The 23267-nt window shown below is 45.7% G+C and overlaps 1 protein-coding gene across 1 annotated transcript in view; it reads right to left on the bottom strand.

Annotated features, from left to right (window-relative positions):
* Nucleotides 1–1411: 1411 nt before the first annotated feature.
* Nucleotides 1412–23267, bottom strand: part of LOC140207807 (uncharacterized) — a 151856-nt gene continuing 130000 nt past the window's right edge. Inside the window, exons 16-25 of the mRNA XM_072276370.1 lie at nt 18975–19065; nt 17084–17250; nt 10673–10844; nt 10510–10575; nt 4583–6338; nt 3300–3386; nt 2975–3145; nt 2649–2819; nt 2327–2494; nt 1412–2162 (exon numbers count right to left, since the gene is read on the bottom strand). Coding sequence (XP_072132471.1) covers nt 2075–2162; nt 2327–2494; nt 2649–2819; nt 2975–3145; nt 3300–3386; nt 4583–6338; nt 10510–10575; nt 10673–10844; nt 17084–17250; nt 18975–19065 — 2937 coding nt within the window. The 3' untranslated portion in view covers nt 1412–2074. The remainder of the gene's footprint in view (nt 2163–2326; nt 2495–2648; nt 2820–2974; nt 3146–3299; nt 3387–4582; nt 6339–10509; nt 10576–10672; nt 10845–17083; nt 17251–18974; nt 19066–23267) is intronic.

Here is a 23267-nt window from a genome sequence, read left to right as displayed (position 1 = left end):
GGGGGTGGGAACCGAAATGAAGAGACAGAGGGAGAAGCGGTTGGCTCACAAGTAGAGTAAGATTGTATACAGTGTGAGAAGGAGCGTAGGCAGGTGATAGAGAAGGGACGCGCTCAGACCGATGGTTTTAAATGTGTCTATTTTAATGCAAGGACTATTATGAACAAAGTCATAACGACATCCTCATCTTCGGATCCTGTGCGCTATTACTCCAAGTGTCGTGGAGAGAAGAGGATGCAGACACCAGGAAACTTGTGTGGTAATATTCCCGGTGTCGGTACAGAGACCCTACACCGTGCGCGGTAAAACTCTCAGTGTGGAGACAGAGATCGGGAACCGTGTCTGGCAAAATTCCCAGTTTGGGATATGGAGACCGGTAACTGTGTCCTGTATAACTTCCTGTGTGCTATGTGGACACCGGGAACCGGGAGCAATGAATCACCCGGCGTGGGGACAAGAAAACTATAAACCTCTCTCACAGCCCCCCCCCCCCCACCATGCCATGTTCAGGAAGGAGTGTCGAAGGTCCTTCAGTCTGATCGTATCCACTGTCTCCGACTAGAGATAAATCATCATCAATGTTACAAAGCCGTCAACATTCACACGACCCTGGACTTTCCGTGTAACAAATAAACCCATCGGCGTTCTCGTCAAATTTCGTAAACCCCGTGACGAGTTCAGTCAAATACAGAATTCCGGCGTTCCCGAGGATTTTCAAGACCCCATTCCAGCTGGAAATGAACTGGAAGGGTCCCATTGGGAGGCAGATGGTGGGAGTGAATGGGAAGGGCTGGGTCCCATTGGGAGTGAATGGGAAGGGGTGGCGTCTATTGCGAGTGCAAATGGTGGGAATGAATAGGAAAAGGTGGCGTTTGGTTGACAGCAAGGTCTGTGTGAGTGAACGGTAAGAGATGGGTCCCGTTAGGAGTGCCGACAGTGAGAGAGGACGGTAAGGGGTGTGGTTTCGTTTTTGCAAAATTATCCTCATCTTCAATTTCATCCTGGGCTACTGCTCCACCGCAGAGGGTGAGATTGGACAGTTCGGAGAGAGCTTCACTCCGTGCCTGACCCCGGGAGTGTGGGATGGACAGTGTGGAGGGATCTTTACTCCGTGTTTAACATTGGTATCCATCCCTTATCCCTCTCGTACTCGCGACCTCCGTAGATTAACGTCGATATTATCGTCGATTTTAACTGTCTGCGTGGTGGCAAGAGGGGATCAGTTAGCCAGGATGGAGATTAGGTGGAGATGCGATCCTTGCCACCCAGACTCTGCCAGTCCGACCTCCCTCTGCCTGGAGCTGAGATGCTACTGTGTTAGTGTGAGGAGCTCCGACACACTGTTGCAGTGCACAGGGCAGAAACCTCAAATAAAACTCAAGTCCGACACCAAGACAGGAAGTGACAGCGGTTTATTGATTTCATCATGACAAATGTAAATTAAACAATGTGTGAGCTGCTGACGTGCGGGAATAAATAAGCTGCTCCCGACTCACTCACAGTCACACACAATTAACTGACCGGCGACAACGAGTGACCGGTTGAATAACCAGTCCCGTTTCTCACTGTCACTCTGCATTGGGGAACCGATGATTATAAAATCACACTTCAGGGCCGTGTCTGAGATCGCTGCAGATCCAGGGTCACTGCCGAGGTATTTGCCAATTTAACATCATTATATCGGCCAGACTGCCGAATGCACCGTCCTCAGCAAAGGGAGCAAAAGGATTCTCTCCCGGGATAATCCCACCCCGGGACACCGGCGTCCCAGACTGAGCCCCGTCCCCCGGGCTCTTCCTATTTGTGCAATTCTCCGGCGTCTCACGTGTCTGGGGGGGGCAGGGAGGTGGGCATGAACCAGCACATCCGGCGGAAGCTGTGCCGCTGTACAACAGGCAGAAATACATCACAGCGGGAGTGCTTCTGATGTCACAGAGCGTGAGACTGGAGCCAGTTCCGTTAGAACTGTTGGGAATTAAACCTGGCAGTGGACATTAAAGGTAAGGGGAGGGTGGGAGTTAAAGGGGAGGGCGGACAATCGGCCAAAATGATCCCATTCCGCGGGCGGGGATGTTCACACGGTCACTGTCAGTCCGGGTCTGGTTTCCTGCAGAGATCTCAGTTCCTTCCTCCCAGTCTCACTGAACAGATTGTTAACCAGCCTGAAATAGATGGAAGAATAAAATTGAAATAAACAGATTACACAACAGTGTCAGTCGCAGGGGACTGGGGTTAATGTTTCAACAACACTCACAGACAAATACCACCAGAAAACCCGCAGATCCGCTGATATTTTATCACATTGAACATTGACACAAACACTCACTCGATTTGCTCCAGATTCGGGAGGGTCAGTATGAGGCGGCGGAGAGCGGGGACAGATCGATCTGTGAGTGAGTTTGGTCCCAGGTCCAGTACTGTCAGTGATGGGTTTGTACTGAGAGCGCAGACGAGATCCTCGACACCAGAATCTGTCAGACCGACGTTGAACAGCCTGGAGATGAGAGAGAGTGAGGGTGAAGGACACAGAGAGACTGGAGACGGTACAAATCCCCAGTGTTTATCAGTAACTCAATTACTGATCACATTATGTTCAGTGTCAGACACCCAGTGACTGTAAACACAATCTCCCACAGTCTGGTACTTACCACAGTTTCTGTATTTTACACTCCGGGTTCCTCAGAGCCGCAGACACCAGTTTCACTCCTGAATCTCCCAGTTTATTACCACTCATGTTCAGCTCCGTCAGTGATGGGTTTGTACTGAGAGCGGAGGCGAGATCCTCGGCACCAGAATCTGTGAGACCGACATCCCTCAGCCTGGAGATGAGAGAGAGTGAGGGTGAAGGACACAGAGAGACAGGAGACGGTACAAATCCCCAGTGTTTATCAGTAACACAATTACTGATCACATTAATATTCAGTGTCAGACACCCAGTGACTGTAAACACAATCTCCCACAGTCTGGTACTTACACCAGTTTCTGTATTTTACACTCCGGGTTCCTCAGAGCCGCAGACACCAGTTTCACTCCTGAATCTCCCAGTTTATTACCACTCAGGTCCAGCTCCGTCAGTGATGAGTTTGTAGTGAGAGCGGAGGCGAGATCCTCGGCACCAGAATCTGTGAGACCGACCTTGAACAGCCTGGAGATAAGAGAGAGTGAGGGTGAAGGACACAGAGAGACAGGAGACGGTACAAATACCCAGTGTTCATCATAACACAATTGCTGATCACATTAATGTTCAGTGTCAGACACCCAGTGACTGTAAACACAATCTCCCATAGTCTGGTACTTACCCGAGTTTCTGTATTTTACACTCCGGGTTCCTCAGAGCCGCAGACACCAGTTTCACTCCTGAATCTCCCAGTTTATTCCTCCCAAGTCTAAACACAAACAGACAACTTGATGAACAAAGTGATTCAAACCGCGGGTCTGAGGGAATTTCTCTCACTCGGATATTTCAGGAAAGACTAAACCCTTCAGTAAATCTCTGATCGGAGTTCCCATCACTGTCAATGTCCCTCACTGCCCAGCTCCAGGATATTCACCAAATGTCAGTAATTTAGTCTGTCGGTGTGACCCTGTAAACTCCACATTTTCTGTCTCATTCCCCGATGGTTAGAAACGTGTTCATGATGTGAGAGGGTCGGGAGGGGCAGGGATGAAGGATGGGAAAAAGTCCCACAGTGAGGAAGATTTGTAAATGGAAGTCCCACCTGAGGGAAAGGGATAGGAAAACCGAACCTGCAGGAAGAAGTGGGATGAGAGAGGGAGATCCCACATGAGGAAGGGGGAAGGGGAAGAGAGATCGGACAGGAGAAAAGGGGATGGGGAACAGGGATCCACAAGGCGGAAGGGTGATGAAGAGAGAAACCGAAGAAAGGAAGGGTTATAGGGATGAGAGAGCCCGCAGGAGGAATGGGTATGGGGAAGAGATCCCCAAGAAAGGAAGGGGAATGTGGATGAGAGGTCCCACAGGAGGGCCCGAGGGGGAAACGATGATCCTACAAGAGGAGAGGATGCAGCAATAGATTGTACAGGAGGGATGGGTCTGAACCTAGGATCATAATTAGGAGAGGAGATGTGCCCATGCAGTCTGGGTATCTGGGAGTAAACAAAGTCATTCAGGTGGGCTGATGGTGATAGTCACACACGGGGAAGGGCAGGGTAGGACAATCTCACAATGGTATTTCTTTCATTCTCACTGGACAGTCTGCTGACGGTCTCTTATCCCTCACTGGGAAGGGGGTGTGAATCTCTGACCCACCTTTTGCTGTCAATGTTGGTCTGGGTGTCAGTAACAGTGATCAGGAACATTGTCAATGGACGTGTCAGAGGCAGGGAGAAACACAGCCATTCCTGTGATTTACTACCATTAAACCAATGGCCGTTGTTCACTGATCTGATGAAGTTTCCAACATCCCTTCACAAGGAACCGCAGAACCCTCCTGTCCTTGGGGAATTACTGACGATTCCCTGGCATTTATCACAATTCTTCACAGTCTAATTTATCGCAGTTTAACCCAAAACACTTTGCATTGAAACAACACAATGGAACAATTTCACAGTTCAGAGTTACCTCAAATCCTGGCACTTGTGCAGCCCGGGTCCCAGCCGCTGGATTCCTTCACACTGAATGTGGCAGTTCCCCAGGTTGAGGTGTTTTATTGTATCACAGGGTACGATGACATGAGACAGGACCGTGCAGTCAATCGGAGTCAGTGTCATTCCACTGAATGAAAGTGTTTCCACTGATCCCAGTGCGGCCTGAGCCAGTCCACGATTCTGAGACTCAAACAGGTAGTGCAATGTGTTCAGGAGGCTCCTTCTACCAACTCCACTCCATGTGTTTCCACTCTGGCGTGTAACCTCCTCCTTCACCCAGTCAATCACCCGGCAGGTTGTTTCATGAGGAAATGGGCCCAGAAACTCCTCCAGGCCCCTAGCTGTCATTGGGGAGGACAGACCAGCAATAAAACGGAGAAATATATCAAATCGACCGTCTGTCGTATTGTGGGCTTCAGTGAGGAATTTCAGGATATTCCCGGGATGTAGAGTCAGGAATTGTGCGATAGCAGCTACAAACTCTTGGATGGTGAGGTGTGGGAATGTGTACACCATGCTCCGGGCAGAATCCTCTCTCTCCAAAAGCTCCAACAGGAATCCGGACAGGAACTGCGAAGGCTGCAGATTGTAGTTGATCAAATCTCCATCTGTAAACACAATCTTCCTCTGGGACACCCCTCTGAAGGCCATCTGACCAACCCTGAGAAACACATCACGGGGGTTCTCAATCTCACGGCCGTGGTTTTTCAGGATGTTGTAAATATAGTAGCAATATAGTTGGGTGATGGTCTTGGGAACTCGCTGCGGGTCCCTGACTCTTTGTGTGAAGAAGGGGCCGAGCGCCAGAGCGAGGATCCAGCAGTAGGAGGGGTTGTAGCTCATGGTGTACAGGATCTCGTTCTCCTCCACGTGTTTGAAAACAGCTGCTGCCACTGTCTGATCTTCAAAATGTCTGATGAAATATTCCTTCCGTTCCTCATCAACAAATCCCAGGATTTCAGCCCGGACATTGATATCCGCCTTTTCCAATAAATGTAACGCTGTGGGACGTGTGGTCACCAGCACTGAACACCCTGGGAGCAGCTTGCCCTGGATTAAACTGCACACAATGTCAGACACTTCACACCACCACTCAGGATCTGGGCACTGGTGTTTGGGTTCTGTATCTCTGCGACTGTCAGCAAAATCGATTCTGTGTTTGAATTCATCCAAACCATCGAATATAAACAGCAATCCCTCGGGATTCTTCCAGACCTCTCTCAGTAAATTCCCAAAGTATGGATACTGATCCAGAATCAGTTCTCTCAGGTTTATCTTACAGTTAATGGAGTTTAAATCCCGGAATTTGAAACTGAAGACAAACTGGAATTGTTGGTAGATTTCCCCTGTGGCCCAGTCATAAACAATCTTTTGTACCATTGTTGTTTTCCCGATTCCCGGGACTCCGGCCACTGCTGCGAACATACCTGTTTTGTTTCCAAAGACAGATTTTTTAAAGTTTTGAACAAAACTCCTCTGGAACAACTGGTCAGTCCGAATTTTTTCCAGCTCTCCCCGGAGATATTTCTCTCTCCACTCCTCATGGTCCCTGCCTCTTGCCAGCAGCTCATGTTCCACCAGTGTCCGATCTCGAACAGTAGAAATGACCGTGAGCTCAGCGTATCGATCAACCAGCTGGAAAACCTTCACCTTCTCCGTCATCAGGATCGTGTTCACTCTCAGTGTTTCAGTTTGTGCCCGCAGAGTCTCCTTGTGTTTCTGTCGAACATCTTAGGAGAGATAGAAATAGGTTATCAATGCCTGGTCTGATGAACATGGAGAGTACTACATATATTCTTTAATAAAAAAAAACTTGTTAAAGACATTGTTTGGGTGAAATCCGGAGATCAGAGACAGAGTGTCTGAAAATGAACGATGGCCCAGAAACATTTCTGATCTGATTCGCTGTTAAGGCTCCACTCTGCACTGCAGAGGGTAACACTGGCGGGGGGGGGGGGGGGTGGGGAGCAATTTACTTGCTCTACTGACATTTACTTTTCTCACAATGGACCCCATGTTCTTGACACTCCTTTAGGATTAAACTGTCAGCACTAAGCCACAGAAAAGTAACATAATTTCTGTTTCCCTTTCCAGGCTGAGCCAGTAATGATGTAACACGCCCCACACTAGTCTACAGTCTCTTCATCTCCGAGGAGCTGGTACATGAACTCAGGCAATTCCTCAGTGATGCGCGGAACAGCCGGAAGCTGAAGAGAATGGCAGCGGTAATAAGGGAGTCTATAGGTAGGTGATTCTGTGGACAGAAAATGGAAACACCGATGGTCTTCGCCTCTCAGGTGCCATTGTCCGAAATGTTTCTGGACACATCCACAATATCCCGAGAAAGGATGTTGAGCAGCCAGAGGTCGGGGCAAACGTTCGTACCGACGACATAGGAAGAGAAAAGGGAGGAGGTCTGGAAAACAGAACATATGGAGCTAGAAAAAAAAAGCTGAGAAGCAGGACCTCAAAAGTAGTCATCTCAGGACAGCTGCCTGTGCCACCCGACAGTGGAAATAGGAATAGAATGAGGTGGCAGAGAAATGTGTGGTTGAGGTTTTGGAGCAGGGGGCAGTGATTCAGATTTCTGGATAATTGGGACCACTTCTGGGGCAGGTAAGACCTGTACAAAAGGGACGCGTTGCACGTGAATCCGATGAGGACCAATATTCTTACGGGCAGATTTACTGGAGCTGTTGGGAGTGTTTTAAGCTAAAATGTCAGGGGGATTGGAACTCGGACGATAGAGTTGTGGATGAACCAGCAGGTTTACAAGTAGACGATGGGTGTAACATGAATGTAAGGAAGGACAAGCCAATGACTGGGTTCACATACAGACAGAGCAAAGTGTTAAATTGTACCACATAGACAAAATTCAAAAGGGCGCAGATGCAGGACTGAACGCATTGTATTTAAATGCGCGCAGCGTTCGGAATAGGCTGGACGAACGCTTGGCGCAATTAGAGATTGGTTGGAATGATGTTGTGGGCATCACTGAGTTGTGGCTGAAAGAAGACCACAGTTGGGAGCTTAACGGTACAGGATGTACGTCTTGTCGAAAGGACAGGCAGGAAGGCATAGGCGGTGGTATTGTAGCTGTGTTGGTTCGAGATAGAATCACATCTTTAGAAAAGTGATGGCATAGGGTCAGAGAATGTTGAATCTTTGTGGGTGGACATAAGAATCCGCAACGGTTAAAAAAAAAAGATTTATGGGAATCCTTTATTGCCCTGCAAATAGTAGCGAAGGTGTGGGGTTGAGATTGCAAAGGGAGCTGGAAAAGGCATGTAATAAATGTGATGACGCAATTGTAATGGGGGACTTCAATATGCACGCGGAATAAGAAAATCAAACAAACTTCAGGAGTTGGATCGCAAGAGAGGGATTTTACTGAATACCGATGAGTTAGCGTTTTAGAGCAGTTTGTGCTTAGCAATACTCAGGGAAGGGCTATCTTTGATTGGGTGTTGTGCAATAACCCTGATCCTATGAGGGAGCTTAATGTAAAAGAACCCTTAAGAGGTAGTGATCATCATTTGAATGAATGAATGAATTGATTCTGCAGTTTGAGAGGGAGAAGCATAACTTGCAGTATCAGTATCGCAATGGAATAAAGGGAATTACAGAGGCACGAGAGAGAAGCTTACCCAGGTAGATTGGAGAAGGATACCAGTGGAGATGACGGCAGAGCTGAGATGGCTGATGCTTCCGGGAACAGGTCACAAGTTGCAGGATAGATATGGGCTACAGAGGCAGAGGTTCTCAAGTGGCACGTATAGGCCACCATAGTTGACAAAGGAATTTAAAGACTACATAAAAGCCAAGGAAAGGGCATACAAGACAACAAACGTGAGGGAAAGTTGGATGAATAGAAAACTTTTAAAATCCAACAAAAGGCAACTAAAAAAGCTATAAGAAGGGGAAAGATGAAATATGAGGGCAGAAAAGCCAATAATATAAAGCAGGATAATAAACACTAAACACTTTTTTTCAGTTATATAAACAGCAAGAAGGAAGTGAGAGTTGATACTGGAACACTGGAAAATGATGTTGGTGACATAGTAATGGTGGACAAACAAATGGCAGAATAACTTAATGTGTACTTTACATATATCTTCCCTGTGCAAGACGCTAGCAGCGTGAAGTGGTCTGCGAGTGACAGGCAGCAGGAGTGAGTGCCATTCTATTACAAATTAAAAAGTTCTCGGCATACTGAAAGCTCTTAAGGTGCAAAGTCACCTGTGCCAGATGGACTACATCCCACAGTCATGAGAGAGGATGCTGAAGAGTTGACGGATGCATTGGTCATGAACTTTGAAGAATCACTTGATTCGGGCATGGTCCTGGAGGACTGGAAGATTGCAATTGTACCTCTACTCTTTAAGAAGGGAAGAGGGCAAAAGAAAGAAAATTATAGGCCAGTTAGCCAAACCTCAGTGATTGGGAAAGAGTTGGAGTCTCCTATTAAGGTTGAGATTTCAAGGTACTTGGAGACTAATGACAAAGTAAGTTAGCGTGGGTTTTGTTAGAATTCATCGAGGAAGTCAGAAGCAGGGTGGACAAAGGAGTCAGTGGATGGCATTTACTTGGAATTTCAGAAGGCATTTGATAGGGTGCTGCACATGAGTCTGCTTAACCAGATAAAAATCTATGGTGTCACAGGAAAGATACTGGCATGTGTCGCGGAATTACTGACAGGCAGCGAGTGGGAATAAAAGGGGCCTTTTCTGGTCGGCTGCCATTGACTGGTGCTGTTCCACAGGGATCAGTATTGGGACCACTGGCTTTCAGATTGTTTGTCAATGATGTAGACGATGGAATGAAAGTTTGAGGATGATACAGAGATAGGTGCAGGGGTAGGTAGTGCGATTGCAACAGGACTGAGACAAATTGGAAGAATGGGCAAAAAGTGGCAGATGGAATAGAGTGTTGTAAATGTTCGATGATGCATCTAATATAAATGCTGAGCCTTTACAAGACGGTATTTTTTGCCGCAGTTGGAGTATTGTCAACAGTTTTGTGTCCCATACCTCTGAAAAGATGTGTTGTCATTAGAGAGGGTCCAGAGGAGATTCAAGAGGATGATTCTGGGAATGAAGGGGTTAACATATGAGGTGAGTTTTGGCAACTTTGGGCCTATACTCACTGGAATTTTGAGGAATACGAGGGAATGTGTTTGAAACCTACCAAATGTTGAAAGGACCAGACAGGGTGGATATCCAGAACTAGAGGGCACAGCCTCAAAATTGAAGGGCGATGCTTTAAAACAGGTAAGGAGGATTTCGTTTTAGCTAGAGAGTACTGAATCTGTGGAATGCTCTGTCACAGACTGCAGTGGAGGCCGAGTCCATGGGTATATTTAAGGCAGAAGTTCCTGATCGGTCAGGGCATCAAAGGATATGGCGAGAGGGCAGGTGTATGGGGCTGACTGGGATCTGGGATTAGCCATGATGGAATGGCGGAGCAGACTGATGGGCTGAATGGCCTAATTCTGCTGCTACGTCTTGTGGGCTTTGGAGGAATAACAACAACTCTCGGCTTCGCTTTGGATCGGAGGTATGAGATTTCCCTTGTTGAAGTTGGATGTTCCAATGGGAATGGTTTGCCTTCAGTTTTGTCAGATCCCAGGATATTCGGCCCTACAGAAAGGGGAACGCCGTGGTTTCATCTCTGACTGACTGGAATGTCTGTTTATCAAACTCGTAGAGGCCTCTGGGTGCACAGCCTGAGACCCGGAAGGTGTCGGGTGTTGTGGCAAATGAAAATCGCTTTCTGTCCTTCAGCCACAGCAACAAAAACCTGTCTTCCCGACTCTGGCAGTCTCTAAACCGGCCTCTAAATACAGGTATTCAGACTGTCAGAGTGAAATAAAGACTTTGAGATTTCCGTTCCATCTCTTACCCTTCAGATGCACCGGCACTTCAGATACACCCCGCTCAGTGTCCATGTAGGCGAACTGGCTGTCACCTGTTCAACAGATTAACCTGCATGAAGTCTGGTCTGTGTAATACTGTAAATTCATCAGCATTTACATCTGTAACACACAGTGTATTGTTCACCGTACCACGTTCCCGTATTTCATTCAATATTCCGCTCAGCTTCGGTAAATGGTGGTGTAGTTTCACAAAGGATTCCCACATCACCCTCCGGGCCCCGGAGCCCTTCTCCATCACCAGATCCAGGAGGAGTTTGGAAGCGCCCGCTCGGTTTCCCTTCTCCGCCAGCTCAGTCACGCTCTGTAATGAACAATGGGGAATATATCGAGGAGCGGAGGGATGGGTACAAATCTACCCTGAACATGGACTGACCCAGTGCATTCTGCTCGCCGCAAATCACTAACAGCCATTGAAGTGTTCATAGTGGGGGAAAGAATTTAAAAGAAGTGAGCGGGGTCAGTCATGTCCTTCTCAACGCCACAGATTGTCGGGAAACATCCGCTTGGCAAGTTTTAAGTGGAGTAGACACAGTGTGAGTGAGCCAGGGATAGAGTGGGGAGTTGAGGCTTTGTGTCAGAGAAGGTTCAGTGAGGCAAGGTGGAGGCTTTAGGTAGATTTTGGATAGTATTTTCCCTTCCTTTTCACGGTTAGAACAGTGAGAATACCAGGCAGGATAGTGGAATGCTCTTCATACTGCGTGTAGCAAGGCAGGGAGACCGCCAGTGTCCCAGATAACTACACCTTCAGGAATTGCATCCAGCTGCAGCTTCTTACAGACTGTGATCAGGAATTGGAACTGGAGCTGGTTGAACCCAGGATCATTCAAGAGGATGAGAGGTTGACTGACAGGCTATACAGGGATGGAGCTATACCTAAGGCGCAGGACACAGGTAACTGAGAGGCAGCCACTGCAGGAAACTCCTCTGTAACAGGTATACAGATTTCTGTTTCGGGGTATGACCTAGCAGAGGAAAGCCACGGTCATTAAGCCTCTGATACCGAGTTTGGTTTTGTGACTCAGAACGAGTGAGAAGCGTGAGCTGAACTAACAGGGGGAATTCCGCGGTTAGGAAAACAGACTGGAGATTCTGTTGACGAGAACAATATTTCTGGATGGTGTATCAGGGATATCTCAGTTCGAGTCTGAAACTTTCTTAAGGGCAGTGTGAGCAGCCAGAGGTCATGGTCCACGTTGGTACCAATGACAAGAGTAGTAAGTGTGATGAGGTCCTGCAAAGTGAGTTCATGGAGTTAGATGCTAAACTGAAGTGCAGGAACTCCAGGGTTGTGTTCTTAAGATTGCTACCCGTGCCCCATGCTGGGGAGGACTGAAATAGGACGATAATACAGTTCAACGTCTGGCTGATGAGATGGTGCATGACCGAGGGCTTCAGATGTTTGGATGTTTGGGCTCTCTTCCAAGGAAGTTGTGGCCTGGACACCTGTGATCGTTTTACACCCGAACTGGAGGCAGACTGATACCCCTGTGGGAAGGGTTGTTAGCGCTGCATGGGGAGGGGGAGGTGTTAAACTTGAGTTGCAGGGGGTGAGGAACCAGCATGGATGGTGGAGTGGTTGTGTGGGAAAGATGTTGTTAAGCCAACATACAAAGTCGGGAAACTAAAGGATGAGAATCGTTTTTCCCAAACTACGTATTATTTCAATGCAAGGAGTACTGTATGAAAGACAGATCAGCCTAGCATGAGGATCAGCACATTGAATTACAGCATTGTAACCATTGTTGTGATTTGGTTGGAGGAGGTGCAGGATTAACAGCTCAGCATTCCAGTGTTCCGTTGCATTAGACACGATTCGATAGAGTGGGAGGGATTACAGAGGGACGGGTGGCATAACTAGTCAGAGAAAATGTCACTGCATTGCTCAGACAGGACAAACTGGACAGCTGGTCCAATGAGACTACATAGGTGAAACTACGGAATAAGAAAGGGATGACCATGTTAGTTGGATTATATTATAGAGCACCCAATAATCAATGGGGTTTAGAAGAACAAACGTGCAGGGAGATCACAGAAACAAGAAACATAAGATTCTGATGGTAGACAATTGACTTTCCATTTATTGACTGACTCACTGGGTTAAAGGGCTGGATGGGATAGTGCAGGTCAAACGTGTCCAGGGAAGTTTCTGTAATCAATATACTCAGGTCACAACTGGAGAGAGCGCATTCTGGAATTACTATTAGGGAACAAGACAGGGCAAGCGGCAGAGGTGTGTGCAGGAGAACACTTTGGATCTGGTGATCATAATGCCATTAGTTTAAATATCATTATGGAAAAGGATAGGTCTGGTCCTCGGGTTAAGATTCTAATTTGGAGAAAGGCCAATTTTAATGGTACCAGAAAGGATCTGATGAAAGTGGATTGGGACTGGTTGTCTTCTGGTACAGATGTGCTTGGTAAGTGTGAACCCTCCAAAACTGATATTTTGAGAGTACAGAGTTCAAATGCATAAATGACCACAAGTACAGAGTTTGAAAGTTCCTGACAGAATAAAAGGCAGGGGTACCTTCGTTTAGAGAACATTGTTTTTTTAGAGATATCAAGGCCCTGAGCACATCACAAGTATAGGCTCGAAGGATCAAATGAGGTACTTGATGAGTACAAGAAATGCAAGAGTTACTAAAGTAGGAAATCAAGAGGGTGAAAGTACGGCATGAGTTTGCTCTAGCAGACAAGGGAAAACAGATCCCCAAATCCTTCATGAAATATATTTGGAACAAAAATATACCAACGGACTAAATTGGTCCTCTTGAAGTTCAGAGTGGGCATTTGTGCATGAAGCCGAAGTAGGTGGGGGAGATTTAAAATTGATTTTTTGCAATTATATTTACTCAGGAGACATACCAGCGTCTTTAGAGTGAGGCAAAACAGCAGTGAGATCATGGACTCTATACAGATTACAGAGGAGGAGGTGGTTTCTGTCTTGAGTCAGATTAGGGGGGTAAATCCCCAAGGTTTTCCTTCGTAATTGTCTGAGGTGAGTGCAGAGATTGCAGGTGCTCCAGTAAAGATATTTAGAACGTCAGATGTGGAAGTATTGGAGGGTAGATAATGTTGTTCTGGTGTTTGAAAAGGCTGTAAGAAAAAGCCAGGGAATTACAGGTTGATGAGCCTAACACCAGTGATGGTAAAGTTATTGGCAGGTATTCTGAAGGACTGGATATGAGTATTTGGATGGGTAAGGATTCATTAGGGATAGTCAACACTGATTTGTACCTGGTATATCCTGTCTAACCAGTCTTATGGTTTCTCGATGACGTTACTAAACGAGTAATGAAGGCAAGTGAGTGTATGTTGTATACATGGACTTCAGCGAGGCCTTTGACAAGGTCCTCCATGGCAGCCTGGTCAATAAGATTAAATTGCTTGGCATTCATGACATGGTAGTAAGTTAGTTTAGATATTGGATTCGTGTAGAAATTTGCTTGACTTACTGGCGGTCTTAGACCAGTGGTGTGCTTCAGGGATCTGTACTGGACCTGGTGTTGTATGTCATATACTGTATATAAATGCTCTGGATGACAATGTGGTACACAGAGTCAGCAAATCTGTGGATGACATCAACGTATTAATGGCGAGGAAGTTTATCAGAGCTTGCAGCGGGACCTGGAACAGCTGGAAAGAAGTGGAATGGAGTTTGGCAGATAGAATTTAATGAAGACAAGTGTGAAGTGTGCACTATTTGAGGCCAAGCCACGATAACATTAAGACATTGACTGGTTGGGCATTGAGCGGTGCGGTAAAAACAAGGTATCAGGGAATACCGATGCAAAATTTCTTAAAAGTTTTGTCAAAGGTAGATGTCCTGCTAAAAACTTTAGAATATGGGATTTCATAAATCAAAGTATTGAAGACAGAAGTTGGAATACTATGTCAAATTTGATCTTGCAGGGACTAATTGGGAGCAATGGGAGCACCTACCTCTCGGAACGATATCAATATGATTGAACGAGTGCAGAAAAACAATACAAGGTTTTGTCAGGACTTGAGGGCCTGAGATATAGGGAAAGTTTGAATAGGTTAGGACTGTCATAGAGTGTAGGAGGACCAGAAGAGATGTGATAGAGGGAAAAAAGTTTATAAATTGTACAGATAAAGTAGATGCAAACAGGCATCTGTTACTGAGGTTGGGTGAGACCGGAATTAGAGGTCATGGATCAAGGAGGAAAGATGAAAGAAAATTTGAGGGAGAACTTCTTCCTCTGAAGCTGGTGAGAGTCCGGAACGAGCTGCCGTCGGAAGTGGTACATTTGCATTCGATTTGAACATTTAAAAACAAGTTGGATAAGTACATGAATGAGAGGGGTATGGATGCATCTAATCGGTGTGCAGATCAATGCGACTTGACATATAATAGGTCAGTGTGGACTTGATGGGCCGAAGAGCCTGTTGTTGTACTGTAGAGTTCGATGACTATGGCTAAGTCAAACTATGACAAGCTGTCTCATGTGGAATGTTAGGGATAGGAATAACGTGTGGCTCTTCACTAAAATTCAGTCTGGTAAGCATATAACTATATAACAATTACAGCAAGGAAACAGGTCATCTCGTACCTTCTAGTCCGTGCCGAACTCTTACTCTCACCTAGTCCCACCGACCTGCACTCAGTCCATTATCCTCCATTCTTTTCCTCTCCGAATAGCTATCCAATTTAACTTTAAATGACAACCACTTCTGCTGGAAGCTCGTTCCACACAGCTACCACTCTCTGAGTAAAGAAGTTCCCCCTCCTGTTACTCCTAAACTTTTGCCCTTTAACTCTCAACTCATGTCCTCTTGTTTGACTCTCCTCCACTCTCAATGGAAAAAAAGCCTATCCACGTCAACTCTATCTATCGCCCTCATAATTTTAAATACCTCTATCACGTCCCCCCTCAACCTTCTACGCTCCAAAGAATAAAGACCCAACTTGTTCAACCTTTCTCTGTAACCTAGGAGATGAAACCCAGGCAACATTCTAGTACTCTTTCAATTTTGTTGAGATAATTCGGTGACCAGAACTGTACACAATACTCCAAATTTGGCCTTACCAATGCCTTGTACAATTTCAACATTACATCCCGACTCCTATACTCAATGCTCTGATTTACAAAGGCCAGCATACCAAAAGTTTTCTTCACCACCCTATCAACATGAGATTCCAACTTCAGGAAACTATGCACCATTATTCATAGATCTCTCTGTTCTACTGCATTCTTCAATGCCCTATCATTTACCATGTATGTCCTATTTTGATTAGTCCTACCAAAATGTAGCACCTCACATTTATCAGCATTAAACTCCATCTGCCAGCTTTCAGCCCACTCTTCTAACTGGCCCAAATCTCTCTGCAAGCTTTGAAAACCTACTTCATTATCTACTGCTCCACCAATCTTAGTATCATCTGCATACTTACTGATCCAATTTACCACCCCATCATCCAGATCATTAATATATATGACAAACAACATTGGGCCTAGTACAGGTCCCTGAGGCACATCACTGGACACCAGCCTCCAATCTGACAAATAGCTATCCACCACTGCTCTCTGGCATCTCCCATCTAGCCACTGCTGAATCTATTTTACTACTTAGATATTAATACCTGCCGATTGAACCTTCCTAACTAACCTTCCGTGTGGAACTTTGTCAAAGGCCTAACTGAAGTCCATATAGACAATATCCACCGCTTTACCCCATCAACTTTCCTAGCAACCTCTTCAAAAAATTCAGTAAGATTTGTCAAACATGACCTTCCACGCACAAATCCATGTTGACTGTCCCTAATCATACCCTGTCTATCCAGATAATTATATATACGAAGCTATAGGTGAATGCGCCCCAGTAACACGAGGACCATTAGAAAGGAGTTTCTTGGTAATTCCGTGTTAGCTGCAGTTCTTGGACTATTTTCAATCGTATTATTTTGCAGTTCCCAGTGTTAACAGTATATGCTGTAGCAATTAGAGACTCCAAATGGAACAGTGACAAGAAACAGAAGGTAACTGAACCATAAGGCATGTTGGGATATTGATCGAAAGCAAGAGCGTCAGTTGTTGAAAAGAGAGACGATATTCAGCACTGCCTGTTCAATTGACGATGGGGTTGAAGGTTGACTCGAGAATGATCTGAGAAATAAATCAGTATATATTAGATTTGTGGGAAGCCCGCGGGTAATGAAAAGATTCTGGTGAATGGCCGTTAAGGTCGAGCATTGGGAACATGATGTGATGTCAGACTGAATGGTGTAAAGTGGTTCTCTGTCTACTTGCAATGTCCGTCAAGTATCACAGCACTAAAATCAGCTCTCAATCATTGTCTGTATCCTAACCTGTCTAAAAGTGAATGTGTTCAGAAAATTGGACAGAGGCTTATATTGGTAAATGAAGGTTCAGTGTTTCTGAAAACCAAAATTCTTTTCCTGATGCTCACCACAAGCATTGCAGGATTTTAATATCCCAGAGGTGCCGTTGCGCCCGTTCTGTCGGTCCGTGATTGATTCAGTAGAATCTACAGTTAGTCTATATCCCTCCCACTTACGTGATAGTCTCGCCCGGTGAAGTGATCCTCGGCCATTAACATGAAGCCGACTCCCTCCACACCCTCCTCAATCGCCTGCTCCAGTCGCTCCATGTAGAATCTCGTCAACAGGAACAGTTGGTGATCCTCACAATTTGACAGGAAGGTGGAGATTGCGGAGTTCAGATCTGTAGTCAGTCACAGAGCATAAAATAGTAGAGTGTACCATGTGTATGCGGACACGATGCCAATTTAAACCAATCCCATCTTCAGGAACATGGTCAATATCCCTCCGTTCCCGGCCTACTCATGAGTTCAAACGCCTCTCAGATGCTGCTGAGTATCTGTTTCCAGTCCCTCCCTCGGCTGCTCATTCCAGACACCGATCGCTCTCTGTGGAAAACATGCGTCCTAAATCTCCTTTAAACTTTACCCCCTCACCTTAAACCTATTCACTCCAGTGCTTGATATTTGCACTGAGTCACAGACTATCGAAGTGTGCTGTGCCTCTCGTAAATTTATGAAATTCTCTGAGATAAGGCCTCAGACTCCGACACTCCAAAAAAGCAATCCAGGTTTGTTCGACCTCTCCTGGCAGCCAATATCCTGTAATCTGGGTAACTGATTATATTCTGTAATCGTGATGAAACTCGTCTGCACCCTCGCCAGACCCTCCACATTATTCTCATGATATGGCTACCATATTTGTGCACATTACCGAGACTGTCTCTTAACCAAAGTTTATCCAGTTACAGAACAACTTTAAAAAATACATACTCACACCTCAACCCGTCCTTAGCACGCTGCCAGTTATGTTGTCACTTTCAGGAAGCTATGCACATCCATCACAAGACCGGTCCATACATCAGCCTTCCTAATCGCCCCAGCATTCACTGCACACTTCGTTCGGGAACTTGACCTCCCAAGGTTCAAATCCTCGCATTTGCCCGAACTATCTGTACTTGGTGTCTCTCCGTTCATATTTCTAATTGGATGCTGAACATTTTGACAACAGTCCCAATTTACACAACTCCGCCGAGTCTGTAAATCAACGAATCAGTCCGCCTATGTGTTTCTATATATAGAATTATTTTGAGTAATAAGTTACTTACATCACATATGACGCATAGCGAGCCAGTGATCCTTGCGGAGACTACTGGTCACAGACCTTCGCCCAGAAGAATGCTCCTCCAGTCCTTCTCTATTTTATGTGTCCAAGACAACACTGAACTCAATGTACAAAGTCTCCGCTGAAGATTCCTCAACCCAGAACGTCTATTGTTCATTTCCCTCTATAGGTGCTGCCTGACCTGTGAGCTCCTCCATCATTGCGTGCGTTGCCCTCTCTACTTACCCTCTTGATTTACTTTAACCTTATTCACCAAGGACATTCATTGCCTCGGTAGCCTCTCCCAGATTCCCTGTTTAAAATTTCTCCTGTTCATTGCCCCCCGCACCCAGCCTGTTCTCCCACAATATAACATTCTTTAACTCGACAACAGAAAACAGACACCGGGAAACTTCCCTCATCTCCTTTGAGCAACAACCTGAAAATCCGGGAAGAATTCAGCATTGCCCTTCCTAAAGAAACATCTGTTTCTTTCACCGGCTGTCTGCTGCCTGGACTGTTACATTGCCCGCTGTTGTATTCCTCTCTGAGTTTCACCCACACCGACTGTATTTTCAGGAGCTCCTTCCCCTTCACTCAGGTGAAGATTTGCACAGAGTGATTCCCCACGCTGGGCCTGGTGAATTGTTCCAGTGCTCAAGGTCGCTTTACCAGTAGGATCAATGATGACAGTTTTTCTGCGCCCATTTAGCGCCTACCTTTATTCCTCTGAACTATTGATCATTTGACTACGCGTGTACCATGATGACAGAGTTTTAATGAGAAGGAGCCCAGTGAACATACCTGTGTACATTCTGACTCTGACTGAGTTGGTTGATTGTCGGCTGCTTGTCTGCCGTCCGGGTGGAAGAAAGCACCACCTGCTGGCGATGATCTGAATTACACAAATAAAACAGAGTGAGTCAGTTACTCTGCCCTTCAAATTTAAAACACTTTGTGAGGTCGCTGCTCAGTCTCCTACATTCCAGGGAGTAAAGTCATAGAGTGGCCATCCTCCCTCCAGCACTGAGGACTGGGACAGCACACTCGCAAGTCTTCTCTGTACTCTTTCCACTTTAACCAAGCCTTTTCAAACATATAGCGGCTAGAACTATACTTCATACTGCAAACACAGTCTCACCAATGAATTATACAACGGCCCCATAGTGGTAACACAAGTCGTTACAGTTCGAACGACCCAGTTGCAATTCCCGCCGTTGCCAATCAGAGTTTGCAGGTTCTCGCCGTGATCGCATGGGTTTCCTCCAGGTGATCCGGCTACCCCAACCCCCAACCGTCTTAATGGTTAGTTGGTCATTGTAAATTGCCCTGTAACAAGACTAGGATCAAATTGGGGGACTAAATGAGCAGCGTGTCTCACTGTATCTCAATAAACAAAATAAATTAAATAATGTCCTAACTCCTGCACTCAGCACCCTAACTGTTGAAGGACGGCGTGGTAAACATCTCTTCACCACCCCGTGTCACCGCCTTGAGCGAACTGTGCACTTAGACTCCTCGGTCCCTCTGTCCTACGACAATCTCAGACCATTAGCTGCAATATTGCAATATTCAGAATGAAACTGAAGAGTGCCAGGAAAACCAACGTACCAGCAAAGTTTGATGGTGATAGCATCCCTCAAAAATAAGCAGTGGAGGTGAAGAACAGATTCATGGATTAAAGCCGGTAGAGGGAAAACCAGAAGAGCTATGGAGAGAAGCAAGGAGCATTTCACAAGAGGTGCCAACAAAAAGTATTGCAAACAAAAAAAAGATCAGGAAAGCAAAATAGATTCCTGTGGAAGCTGAGCAGCGAAAAGAAGAGAAGTAAAGGACAATGGAGATTGAAACAAACACCTCCAAATAAACACAACGTTCAATAAGATAGAAAGGAGAAGTAAGGAAACATACTTAAAGGAGCAATGCAAAGAAGCTGAAGAATCCAACAGAATTGGAAAAAGAAAAACAAGAGATCTATTCAAGACGATTAGAGAAATCAAAGGAACATTTCATGCAAAAATAACTATAGTAAAAGACAAAGAAGCCCTTACAGCAGAAGACATCAAAAAGAGATGGCAGAAATATACTGAAGAATTGTACAGGAAATATCCCAACAGGAAGACACCTGCCGTGACTCCCTCGACGATATAGGGCCGGACATTCTGGAAAGTGAAGTCGAATGGGCGATAGAAAACGTTGCTAATAATAAGGCTACAGGATGTGACAGGAGTCCAGTTGAATTGTTTAAAACTTTCAAAGGTGATGATGTAAAAGTGTTGCATGCAATTTGCCAGCAGATCTGGAAAACCTAGCAGTGGCCTTTAGACTGTAAAAAAGAAAACGGTTTATATCCCAATTCCCAAGGACCAGCAGGCTCCGGGACAGCTTCTTCTACCAGGCCATCAGACTAATTAATTCACGCTGATTTGAGTATACTCTATATTGTATGGACTGTTCAATTTACTACAAATTATTATAAATTAATTTGATTGCACGTTGCACATTTCGACCGAGACATAATGTAAAGATTTTTAATCCTCAAGTATGTGAAGGATGTAAGAAATCAATTCTATTTAGTTCAATTCAATTCAAACTTGCTAATCGTGCCATACATACAAATCAATGGCATGAATAATGAATTTTAGAGGTCTCTACACTGACACACACATCCCACTCGTCACAGGCCTCCATTCGCTAAAACCAGCTTCAAACATCTCCCTCTGCTTCCTGTTCTCGAGCCCAGTGTGAATCCACCTCGCCAGCTCCCCGTGAATCCAACGTGACCGAACCTTCCAGATCAGCTGCCATGTGGGATCTTGCTACGGACTTTACCAAAGTTCAGAAGAACAACATCACTGGCCTAATTCACCAAACTCCCTAGTTAACTCTTAAATAATCTCCAAAAATACTTGACAGATATGTTGTCCTGTTGGGCAGTGGAGACGGTGATTTCCCCATAACCCATGTCCAACCGCCCGAGACTTCAGGTTCACTGCGGACTGAGAAAATTCCGATCCCGGCTGTCGAATTACCAACCTGGACTGAAGCCCGTATACTGCCAGTTCCATATCATCAGAGTCACCAGCCCAATATTATCACCCATACAAAGACGCTTTGATGCCGGCGATTTGCTGTGGGTGTTCCTGCCATTTCCGATTCACAAACTAAGGTGGAACTGGAACCTCATGACCCTCTGCCGGGGCCGGGGCTCCGGCTGGTTCCCCGGTCTGTATGGAGGATGCGGATACACTTCAACCTGTCCCCAGCAGCTAAACCAAACACATTTGATTACAATCTTCTTGCTGTGTGGGATCTCGCCCGGCATAGCTGGCTGCCATGTTTCCTGCAGTGTAGCAGGAATAAAATGTAAAATTATAAAGTAGAAAATGCTGGGAACTCAGTAGATCAGACTACATCTCTGAAAGGACAAATGGTGGGAGACCCAGTTTCAGAAATGAGACTGTGCAAGGTGCTGCCGAGCTGCTGAGCGTTTCCAGTATTTTCTCCTCCTTACTTTAAATTTCCTGCAACTGTAGTATTCTCTCCCTCTTCATTTTAATGCACAGATAGTACCTGATTGTAAAATATCAGCAACACCCTAAACTGTAAATGCCACCCCACCCCAAACCATTTGCTAGTTCTGAGTTCATTCTGACCCTGGTGTAATACATCCCATACAGTCAATACTCACAGCATCCTTTCCTCCCACTGTCACTCTGTTACATTTGCTCCTGGGGCCACTGTCTCTACGCTGAGAGGCGGTGACCACAGAGCGATAAAAAGTGCAACACTTGCTGCAGCTCTGACGGGCTGTTACCCTGGAAACGGAGGACGTGGCTCACTGCAAAAAAAAAACAGAAAAAGAAAATAATAAACCCAACATCAGATTCTATGAGTTCCATTCTGTCAAAGATTAACACGGCATCCAGTTTGTAACAGTGAATCTAAAATTGAAATGGCTACTTTTACCCTGCCACGTGCTGTGTTGAATTAAACCTCTGGTAGTCCTAACTATCAAAAAAAAAATCCTGGAAAAGATGCCAAAAAAAAATTCACAATGATGGCAAAGTTTGAAAGAGAGATTCCTGAAATGTATCATTGCGGCAATGGGATACAGGCTGGGCAGATGTTGAACAAGATGGTAGATATTTATCATTGATGTGGTAGGGTACAGGCTGGACAGAGATTGAACAAGAAGGTTGATATTTTTTCACTCAGGTTGTAGGACACAGGCTGGACAGAGGTGGAACAAAATGGTTGATATATATCACTGAGGTGGTGGGATACAGGCTGGAGAGAGGTTGAACAAGATTGTTGATAAATGTCACTGAGGTGATGGGATGCAGGCTGGGCAGAGATTGAGCAAGACGGTCGATATATATCATTGAGGTTGTAGGATACAGGCTGGACAGCGGTTGAACAAGATGGTTGATATATGTCACTGAGGTGATGGGATGCAGGCTGGACAGAGGTTGAACCAGTTGGGCAGGGGGTGAGTAGATGGAGCCAGATGGGAGAAGGGTATCATGGCCGATCTCTGATGGTCCTCCAGCAATACGCAGATCCTGAAATAATAGTACGCACTAGTAGATAACAGATTCCAATATAACAAAGCCAGAACAAACAATAAGAACTTTGGTGTATGCCCTTTTCTACTTCACACACTTTATCAATTCACCGCAGAAAGTATCCCATCCCGGTACTTCACATCTTCACACGGCTACTGCTCTTCCTTTAACGGAATGAAGTAGCGGAGAATTGTGGACACAGCTGAGCACATCACAGAAACCAACCTCCCCTCCATGGACTCAGTCTACACTTCCCACCGCCTCAGTAAAGCAGCCAACATAATGAAAGATCACCACAACCTCGAACATTCTCACTTCTCACCCTCCCACTGGGGCGAAGATAAAATAAAACAGAAACATACCACCCAGGCTCAGGGATGGTGTCCATTCGGCTGTGATAAGCGAACTGAATGTTCCCCAGCGGGATGAGATGGAGCTCACAGTCTAAATCGATCTGACCTTGCACCACATATCTACCGGCACTGCACTTTCTCTGTAACCAGAATGAGTTGTCACACTCTGGTATCGT

This window comes from Mobula birostris, chromosome 13 (assembly GCF_030028105.1).
Source record: "Mobula birostris isolate sMobBir1 chromosome 13, sMobBir1.hap1, whole genome shotgun sequence".
In the NCBI taxonomy this organism is placed as follows: domain Eukaryota; kingdom Metazoa; phylum Chordata; class Chondrichthyes; order Myliobatiformes; family Myliobatidae; genus Mobula; species Mobula birostris.
This window is presented reverse-complemented; position numbering and strand designations above follow the sequence as displayed.